This window comes from Muscardinus avellanarius (genome assembly GCF_963383645.1).
Source record: "Muscardinus avellanarius genome assembly, chromosome: 10".
In the NCBI taxonomy this organism is placed as follows: Eukaryota; Metazoa; Chordata; class Mammalia; order Rodentia; family Gliridae; genus Muscardinus; species Muscardinus avellanarius.
In genome coordinates, this window is record NC_137796.1 from 54,730,123 (window position 1) to 54,740,739 (window position 10,617).

General features: G+C 51.7%; 1 protein-coding gene across 13 annotated transcripts in view; it reads right to left on the reverse strand.

Annotated features, from left to right (window-relative positions):
• POU2F2 (POU class 2 homeobox 2) overlaps nucleotides 1-10,138 on the reverse strand; it is a gene marked incomplete at both ends in the record, with an annotated part of 42,945 nt that extends 32,807 nt beyond the window's left edge. For 10 of the 13 annotated variants that reach the window (XM_080703103.1, XM_080703102.1, XM_080703101.1 and 7 more), the window contains 4 exons: nucleotides 1,617-1,673; nucleotides 1,791-1,825; nucleotides 1,930-1,995; nucleotides 10,111-10,138. In XM_080703103.1, the coding sequence (XP_080559229.1) occupies nucleotides 1,617-1,673; nucleotides 1,791-1,825; nucleotides 1,930-1,995; nucleotides 10,111-10,138 (186 nt within the window). Of the gene's footprint in view, nucleotides 1-1,616; nucleotides 1,674-1,790; nucleotides 1,826-1,929; nucleotides 1,996-10,110 lie in introns of those variants that run through there. The other 3 variants (XM_080703099.1, XM_080703098.1, XM_080703093.1) reach the window with 1 other exon arrangement.
• Between the last annotated feature and the right edge of the window lie 479 nt (nucleotides 10,139-10,617).

The following is a 10,617-nucleotide window of genomic DNA, read 5'->3' on the forward strand; positions in this document are numbered from 1 at the left end:
GGTGCTTTCTTTTTTTCATTCTTTCTGATTATCTTAAGGAAAACTCCATGGCACAAGGATGTCTTAAACATCTCTCCGAGACTGGCTAAGCTCTGCTGTTAGCCAATAGAGAACAGACCTCTCAGGCTTAGACCCTTCAGCACACAAGAGGTGGTGGGTAAATTTTAAATCATTGCATTTATTTCCATGGCAAGTAAGTGACTCTGGTTTTCCATTCATGAAATTTCCATTTAAAAACCATTTGTTCTTGCTCTTGAAAAAGCAAGGCAGTTCATGAGTTGATATGTTGAAGCTGATTGATGGGTTCCTGGGGGTTTATTTTCATTATACCCATCTGTCTATTTTTGTAAATCTGTTTCACATTTTCCATAATAAAGTGTTTTTTAAAAATTGAGCCAATTAGCAAAATTATTATGTAAATAATTGTACACAGGGGTATGTGAATGTGTCTGAAACCATGACAGTAGCATATGAATCACAGCAGCTGGGAAAAGACTGGCCTGGAAGAGGTGGAGAGAGGCTCAGAGGCAAAGGCCAGGCCAGGGAGACAGAGTGAGTATACATGCAGCTCAGGCCTGGGGCGGGAGGAAAAGCCCTCATTCCCTCGGTCTCTCTGGCTTCCCAAAGAGAAGGAAGGCTGCTGCTGGGGCGGTAAGAGCCCAGAAGATCTGATTCAGCTGCGATGGGGTGGGAGCGAGGACACTGGCTCTCAGCGCTAAGGTGAGAGCCAGGCCTGAGGCTAGGAGGTCAAGCGCCACAGCCCTTCTCACCTGAGCTTGGTCCAAAGTGCTCAGTACAGACGACACCTGCTCACAAAGCACTTTGTCCTCCCACGGCCGCATTGGGACAGACTAGTCATGGAGGGGACTTCAGAGGCCATCCAATCCGACTGGCCCTACCCCCGCCAATGTTGGAGAAGAAGCAGCTAGGAAGCCCAGAAAGGGGAAGTGACTTTCCCATGGCCACAGAGAAAGACTGCAGCTGAGTGGCCAGCAGAGCTCAGCCTCCCGCCCCATCCCTTGGCTAACTCTGGTCAGGGTTAGCAGTCTTGTTTATGGCCCCTCTGCCCCACCCCTAGTGCTATCTTCAGGTCTCTGGTCCTGCCTACTGTCTCCCCACCAGACCAGACGGTGAAGACCTGGGCCCAAGAAACCTGCTGGAAGCCAAGCAGTGCCTAGCATGGGGGCCGGTCCCATCTGGATTTGGAATCTGCACCAGATGGCTGCTTCTGGTCTCCCATCATTCTCTCCTCCTGCATCCCCACAGCTGACCTCGCTGGTCTTCCAGCCCTCAGAACCCCACCAGTGTAGAATAGAGTTGGGAGACAGGAGGGGCGCAGGCCCTTTTGGTCAGGGAAGTCGGGATGGGGGTGGGGCCTTGGCTTCCTGTTGTTCACTGCCCTGGGGCTCTGGGGGGGATTTCCCTGGCCACCCCCGCCCCCTAGGGAAGGGGAAGGAGCCCGGGTGAGTCACAGGCCTGGGGCGGGAACCCAGAGTGAGAAGGGGTGGAGGAACCTTGTTGGTGGTGCTCTCTCAGGCCCTAGGTTTGGGGTGGGTATGCCAGAGAGCCCCTCCCAGACACAACCCTTTTCTCTGGATGTTCCAATGGGTGCTTACCTTGGTGCTGGGGCCAGTTGGGGATGCAGAAAATGAGGAGGTCTTACTCTGGGGATTCTGTAAAGATAAAGTTGGGATGGGAAGAGTGCAGTGAAGGGGCTTTGGACAAGGCCCCTGCCCCTCGTGGCTGCACTGAGGTCCTTCCACCCTCCTGCTTCCTCGCTCCCTCCTTACCTGATGGTTAGTGTCTGGTCCATTTCTTTCGGTGTCTGCAGAGGGGAAAAGGATGGATGGTCACCACACCTGTGCCCTCTGTGGTCTTCCTGTCTGCCACACTTCACTGCCCATGGTAAACCTGCCCCTCCACACCCACCTGTGTGCTCTGACGGGGAGTCCAGACCTTGCTTCTCGGCCTCCAGGGGCTTAGACATTCTTATTTCTGGGGAGAGAGAAGGGATGAAAGTGAGGTGAGGGACAGGAAGCCAAAGGGGATCCCAGGCTCCTCCTCTACCATCCCCAAGCCTTTTCTACCCCACTCCCCACCCCTACATACACACATAGCCACCTTTGAAGTGTCTCTTTCCAAGAGATGTGCCCTCAGTTCCTCTGCCCTCCTCTGGAAGGACAAGAAAGGGGCTCTCAGGTCTCAAGGGAATCTGGTGCTAATCTTTCACCTCTCCAAACACTGGAACAGGGATATGGCCCATCATGAAACACTGGGCAGGACCAGAGGCAGAAGGTGGCCATGAAAAGGTGTGAGCTGGTGGAAGAGGCTGGTGGTGCTCCATGGGAGCAAGTGTGGCCTCTTCTCTCCTTCCAGGAGCACTGCCAAGGCTCCTGTTCAGCCCCCCAGGTTTCAGGTGAGACATGTTTTCCACTCCAAGTGGGGCCTGGAGGTATGATGGGGCTGCTGCATCCCCAATGAGGGAGCTGCCAGAGCTGAGCATCCAGCCGCCCCCTGGCCCACTATGCCTTACTGCTCCAGCCTTCCTTCTTGTGTGAGGTGCAAAGGCCCAGAGACCTGGTCCTGCTACTCCCCAGCCAACTCTACCAGCTGCTGCTCCTGGCTATGTTCTCCTATTGGATCCTAACCTCACCAGGACCTCAGCCTTGAACTCCAGCTGCATCTTCAAATCCACTCCACAAATACAACAGGTCTCTAGAGTTCCTGAGACCCAGGAAGCAGGAGGGGATGGCCAGAGGAAGGCAGCAACAGCAAGCTGGGTACCATGGAGCAGACCAACAGGACAGATGCCCATTTTCACAGCACTGACACGGACCATGGGAAGATGAGTGCTCCCAAGCACCAAGCACAGGGCTGAACCGGACTCAGCACTGATGCTACCCCGTTTCACAGAGGAAACTGAAGCCCTAAAAGGGAGCCTGGCAAGGTGGCAGAGCCACCCTGATGGGACTCAGGGTTTTGAGAGTCCAGGGCTCCTACTTCTCATCTGAATCACTCCAGTCCCCTGGGCCTCAATCTTGACTTCTGCCCACTCATCTCCAGCTGTCTCCAACCCAAGCTCATCCACACTGACACCCTCCTTTTCTGGTCCTGGACCCCAGCACACATCTGGGCCTCAGCGCGACCTGTCCTCCATCTCTCACTCACCCTGAGTCCCATCTTGTGCCCCAATGATCCAAGCCCTTCAGCGGATCTCAATTTCCAGCTGGCCTCAGGCCTGTGTGTGTGTGTGTGTGTGTGTGTGTGTGTGTGTGTGTGTTACTAGGGATTGGACCCAGGGATGCTCCACTTCCAAGCTACACCTCAGCCCTTTTCCTTTTTTGTTTTGAAAAAAGGGTCTCACCAGTTGCTGAGAGTCTAAGTTCCTGAGGCTGGCCACAAAACTGTGATCTTCCTGTCTCAGCCTCCCAAGTACTGGGATTACAGACATGCACCACCACACATGGCTTCAGGCCTTACTTATGACTCCCCACAACTCACTCCAAAATCCCCACCTATACCATCACCCACTTCTGTCATAGGAGCTGTCCAACTTTAATACTCAGTATCAAGGATCCTCCCCTTGGGTACTGGAGGTTGAACCCAGGAGCATTTTACCTCTGAGCTACACCCTCAGCTCTTTTTGTTTTTTTATTTTGACACAGGGTCTTGCTACATTGCTGAAATACTCATTAAGTTGCTGAGGCTGGCCTCAAACCTGCCACCCTTCTGTCTCAGTCTCTCAATTACTGGAATTACAGGTATGTGCCACCATACCCAGGTTGTTCCCAAGATATTTAAAGAAGGCTACTTGGGATTCTGAGACAGGTTCATAGCCAGCCTCGGAAGTTTAGCAAGATCCACCACAACGTAGTAAGACCCTGTTTCAAAATTTAAAATATGTGTATATAAACAGGGCTGGTGATGTAGCTCACAGGCAGAATGCTCCTGGGTTCAATTCTCAGTAAAAAAAAAAAAAGAAGAAGAAAGAAAGAAAGAAAGAAAGAAAGAAAGAAAGAAAGAAAGAAAGAAAGAAAGGAAGGAAGGAAGGAAGAAAAGGAAGGGTTCAATTTTCAATAAAAAAAGAGAAAGAAAGAAAGAAAAAAGAAAAAAAGAAAGAGAGAGAGAGAAGGGGAGAGGAGGGGAGGGGAAAAGCTAGAGACTCCCCCTCTCCCCCATGACCCAGCACATCCACTCCTGGGCATCCACCCTAGAGAAACCTGCATCCTGCCACTGAAGGCTACAGGCACACATGCTTCCGTAGACTTTTCATAATGATCCCAACTAGAAGGACCCCAAGGACCCATCAAAGGGTGAACAGATAAACAAAGGGTCTTAAAAGAAGTAAATAAGGTACTGGGCTTAAAGGCATATGCCTGTAATTCCAATTCTTGGGAGACTGAGACAGGAGGATCACAGCTTCGAGGCCAGCCTCAGCAACTTATCAAGATCTTGTTTAATATTTTTAAAAATAAGCCAGGCGTGGCGGTGCACTGTTGTAATCCCAGAATTCGGGAGGCTGAGACTGGAGGATTGTGGTTCATGGACAGCCTCAGCTACTTAGTGAGGTCCTCCGCAACTTAGTGAGACCCTGTTTCAAAATAAAGAATAAAAAATAGAGAAGAGGGTGTAGCTCGGGAGTTGAATGCCCCTGGGTTTCATCCCCAGACCCGCAAATTTTTTTTTAATTTAAAAAATAAATAAATATATAAATAGGGCTGAAGGTATAGACTGGAGTAGGCTTCCCCTGGGTTCAATGTGCACGCACGTATACACACACACACACACACACACACACACACACACACACACACGTGAGTAAGGTAAAATGAGGCCATTAGAGTGGTCCCTAATCCTGTCTGACTGGTGTCCTTATGAGAAGAGAAAATTGGGACACAGAGGGAAGACCATGTGAAAATACAGTGAAAAGACCATCATCTGCAAGCCCAGGAGAGAGGCCTAGGATGAAACCAGCCTTGCCGACACCTTGACCTCTGACTTCCAGCTTCCAGACCTGCAGGAAAACACACTTCTGTTGTCTCAGGCATCTGGTCTGTGGCACTTCATTATGGCAGCCCTAGCAAATGAATTCAGCTCCCACAGCACCTGCCCTCCATCTATCCCAGCCTCAAGACCCCAAGACACCTGAGTTTAGGTTCTTCACCACCACGTTTAGGGACAATGCTGTCTTATTCATCCCTGGGTCCCCAGTTGGCCTCACTAGCCCAGGACAAGTTAAAACCTGGACATCCCTCCCTCCCTGCAACTCTCGCTGTCTCTTCTTTGTTCCTGCCCCCTTCTACTATCTCTCTGCTGTTTCACAAATGCTTCCTGAGGCTGGGGGTGCCCTGCCCCCTCCCTCAGGAGGCAACACAGGCCCTGCCCTCTAGGAGCCATCACCCTCATGTCCCCAGCTTCCAGTCAGGGCTCTCCTTAGCTCCCTCTGCCCTGGTTCCTCTCACCCACCGCGTCCTGGTCACTGGCTGTAGCCTGCTGGGTCTTCATATTGTCCTCATTAGCCTAGGAACTCCTCAAGAGCAGGACAGTGGCTGAGAGTGGGCCCAGCCCCAACCTCCCCACTCCTCCCTCCTTCCTCCTGGGACCCTTTACCGCTCCACAGGCAACTCCTGTTCCTCTTTAAGGCCCCGCTCATGAGTACCCTCCTCTGTGAAGTCCTCTATGCCCCCCTGGGGCAGCCAGTGTCACTTTCATCTGGGATCCCTGACTCCTGCACCTGGGTTGTGACCCCGTCCCCACCCCCCAATTGTGGGCCCCAGGCTGAAGTCATTGCTGTGCAGGACTTGGACTGTCTTTAGAGTGAATGAATTCTTGAGAAGATCCCTGATGCTGTCCAAAGCAAGCCCCTATCTCTGTCATCACTCAACACCTCAACCCTTACCCCCATCCCCAAAGCATCCCTGTGTTCAGTCTTTGAGATAGATAAGATTTCCTTCGCAGGGATGCCAGCTGGAGACAAAAATGTCTACCATTTAGTTTCCTTTTTTCTCCCTAAATTTTCTTTCCTTTTTTTGGTGGTACTGGGGGTTGAACTCAGAGACATTCTACCTCCGGGCTATACTCCCAGCCCTATTTCATTTTATTTTTATGATACTGGGGATGGAACACAGGGGCATTCTACCTCTGAGCTATACCCCCAGCCCTGTTTTATTTTTTAATTTGAAACAGGGTTTCACCAAGTTGTGGATGGCCTCACTTAAATTGCTGAGGCTGGCAATGAACCCGCAATCCTCCTGTCTCAGCCTCCAAGTACTGGGAATACAGGTATGCACCACCACGCCTGGCTTTTCCCTAAATTTTCTGAGCCACTCCCACTGGCCCCAGGACTCCCGCCCAGCACAGGGCTGGGGCACAGCGTATCAGCCAAATGCTGCCCTGGGGCCAGATCTCTCTTGGACTTACCTCCTCCCCATCACAGCTCAGTCAGAGAAAAGGGTCAAGATATTCCCACCAAAAATGAATAGAGACTCCATTTTACCATGCACCTAAAAGCCAAATGATGCCTTGCCAAGGAGGGCATCAGCTACCAGGGATCAGGACTCAGAGGGGCCACCAAAGGCTCTGCTTCAGCCTCTGCCCAGGCACCTGGACTCCAGGAGAATGATGGTGCTTTTCCCACCCAGACGTTGTTTCGATGGCACAAGGTACAATGTGGGCATTCTGACTTCCCCTCCCCCAAGACCTAGAGTGCTCCCTCTAGTGCCCTGGCACCTCTGAAGCCCATCTCGAAGCCTCATTCTAAAGGAAAAGTTGAGCTGGGCATGGTGGCACATGCTTGCAATCCCAGCATTTGGGAGGCTGAGATGGAAGGATCGTGGTTCGCGGACAGCCTCAGCTACTTAGTGAGGCCCTCTGCCACTCAATGAGACCCTGTTTCAAAATAAAGAATAAAAAATAGGTCAGGGGGTGTAGCTCGGAGGTCAAATGCCCCTGGATTCCATCCCCAGACCCGCAATAAATAAATAAATAAATAAATAGAATTAAAAAAATAGGGCAGGGGGTATAGCTCGGAGGTAAAATGCCTCTGGGTTCCATCCCCAAACCCACAAAAATTAAATAAAATAAAGGAAAAGTTGGTTGGTAATTTATGATTACTCCCTCCCCACCATTCCAGGCAGTATGTAGCTGTTTAGAAGAACTGGCAGGGGACAGGGAGGCATAGCCTACTAGCTGCCTGGAGTTGACAGACCTAACCCTGAGCTCATCCACTGATCCAGGCCTGAGACTCTGGGTCCTCTGCCCTACTAGTCCCTCCCTGCCTCCCTCCCTTCTCGGACTTTCACTTCTCCTCTGCATTTCCCCCAGCTAGTTTTAGCAGACTTAGGCCTGCTTCTTATTAGCACTTACCGAAAATGGGGCTAAATATAGAGGGCCTGAGGGCTGCCCCTCACCCTTCCTGGCCCCACTTGGCCTGTCCCCTGGGTCTTCTCCACAGTGGGTTGTGATCAACGCTATGCCCTAGGAGCCCCAGTGGGCAGGGTTGGTGCTGCCGGGAACTTCTGTGGGCCCAGCTGGCCCAGCACCCCCCCCCCCCTGCTGCCTCCCCAGGAGCAGCACCTCACACCTTCCCCCAACCCACAGCTGTCCCAAGTGGCCTCAAGGGAGTGAGCTCTTCAGAGCTGTCAGAAGGGAAGGATAAAGACACAGGTAGCAGACACAACAAGAGAGGTGGGCCTCAGCTGTGCCAATAGCAGGAAAGAGCTGCCACAGCACACACTACAGCCCTGGTCATGCGAGGCCCAGCCAACACACACAAACACAGATGTGCACAGATTCCAGATGGAATGTCCAAGCCCAGAGTGGTGGTCACGCCTGTAATCCCAATACTTGTGAGACTGAGAAGCATCGCAGGTTTGAGCCCAGCCTCAGAAACTTAGTGAGGCCTTCAGAAACTTAGTGAGACAATGTTTCAAAATTAAAAATTAAACTGAGCTTGGTGGTGCACACCTGTAATTCCAGTACTTGGGAAGCTGAGACAAGAGGATTGCAGATTCAAGGACAGCCTCAGAAACATATCTAAACTCTCAGAAACCTAGCAAGATCCTGTTTTGAATGTTTCAAAACAAAAAATTACAAGGGTTGGAAGCTTAGCGGTAGAATGATCCTTGGGTTCAATCCCCAGTACAATTTAAAAAAAAAAGGATTGGGGTATTGGGGTGTAGCTCAGAGATAGAACACCGTGGATTCAATTCTCGGAACCAAATAAATAAAAAACCTGCCCAGATGTGATGCCATGAGTTGGTATGCAAAACACACACCCAGATGTGTATATACACACATATGCACTTACACACTCTGATACCCAGAGTCATGCACAGACACACAGATGTGCGTGCACAGAGTCTTGCACAGACAGAGATACACACACACTCAGTCATACACAGATACACACACACACACACACACACACACACACACACACACCCAGAGTCACCTCCTTCTGGAAGATGACCAGGACAGACCCCTGAGCTAGTTCACAGATGTGGAACCAAAGATCAGACAGGACCAGCCATCTGTCAAAGGCTACGCAGTATATTAATTCATGTACACACAATGTATTGATTCAGGTTCAAGCAGAGAAAACCTAGGTCAGTCTTCCCAGGTAGGGCTGTTTTGCAAGAAATCTCAAGTAAAGGGTCTAACCTATTGCTCAGACCTATGAGGTCCCCATTTGATCCCAGACAGGGGCAGGTCAGTGACAGAGCAGACACCCTGGCTGTCGTGTCCACACAGAACAGGTACACCTCCATATACACAGCTGACCACACAGTAGCTCCATAGATAGACACATGCCACCCTGTGCGTGCCCTTTCTCCTCACCCTCCTCACATCCTAGGCTCTGCTCACACCCACTCAGATTTCATACCCCAGCACAGACACTCCTCTTCCAGGAAGCCCTCCTGACGCCAAGCCGGCTGAGCTGGATACTTCTGGGCTCCCATGGTCTCTTGTGCCTCCCATCCCCGCCCTAATCACTCTGTAGGATCACTGGTGACAGGCCTGTCTCCACCGCTGAACTTGGGGCTCCAGAAGGGCAGACCCGAAGCTGCCTTTTTCAGTTATAGTTCCACAACACCCAGCACAGAACTGTTCAACAAATATATGCTGATAAAAGATTGGAGGGATGCTCACACACAATGACATAGCAGGGCATGCACCATGCCAAGATTCATACGCACAGACACACAGAAACGTGACATGCCCACAGTCGTGCCTATACAGCCACAAATGAAAGAAGCCTGGAGCACTGAGCACCTGCCATGTTCCAGGCACTGTGCTAAGCACATTACACAGCACCTCGTTTGACACCCCCATCAGCACTGCCATGAAAACTCTCACTGTTCACTTTCTACTCAATTAGCCAGCAAGTATAAATCCTCATGCACATTGCCTGGTGCATGGTGTTCACCCAGTCAAACGACATTTGGTGGAGGAGGCTTTTAATAAGCACACAAACATACAATGAAATTTCAGGAGTCAATAAGTGTCGTGAAAAGAAAAGGCAAGAGAGGGGAGGGAGAGAGATGAGGTCAGAGGAGGCCTCCTGAGGAGGTGACAGCACAGGGGACCAGTGCGCCAGAGATCATCTCATCCAGGCCGCCTCTGCCACGCCACACCTGACACCCCTACACCAGCTCCTATACCCACACACACAACAGCCACACTCCGAGGGCTCAGAACTACTGCGCACACACACACACACACACACACACACACACACACTCACTCACTCACTCAAAAGGAGGACTCTACCAAGTCCTACAACTTGGCCTTCCAGCCTCTTAGCAGCCCCCACCCAAAGATCAGCCTTGTCGCCATCCCACTGGTGTTCCACACAAGGGCTCACTACCAACACCTGGCTTCATCCCTCCCTCCAGGACCTCTCAGAGAAGGCAGTGGACTAGGGAGAAGAGGGTGGAAGTGCCAGGTACCTGTTGTAGAAGGGAAAGGGAAAGAGAAGCCAGGGAGTGAGGAGTCCATGTGGGAGGAGAGGGGTTGCTGGAGTACAGAGCAGAACCAAGGAGAAAGCTATGGAAGGAGGGAAGGGAGGGCCAGCAGAGCAAACCCAAAAGTGCAGGTACCAGCACTTACCTGGAGCCCCCATGCTGGAGTGAACCATGCTGCCCGCCCCACCAGGGCTGGGGGAACAACTGTGTCATCTCCCCGCCCTCTCTGGGGGCCAGCTCTCCCTGCCGGAAGTCACCCAGAGAGGAAACCACAGGGCTGGTCCGCCCCCTTCGGAAGGGAAAATACCCTGGCCCACGACCCAGCATCCTAGCCCACCCCAAACCATGTGCGTGTGTTTAGGGGGTGGGAGTTAGGGGGTGGAAAGCAAGCAGGCTGGAAGGGCTGGCTCCTGCAGCCGCCATGCCACCCGGAGGAGGTGCCTGCAGCAGTCGCCCCAGTCCTCCAACGGCCCCTACAGGCAAACGCATCTGGAACAGGGCATGTACATGTGGGGTCTGGAAGAGAAGGTCCCAAGCAATAATAATAACAATTAAATACTAGCTGCATCCTAGGGGGGTAGGCACCAAGGCTTTACACTGCATACTTGACAGATGTCATCTTGAGAGGTGGACACCGTTATTTGCCCAATTT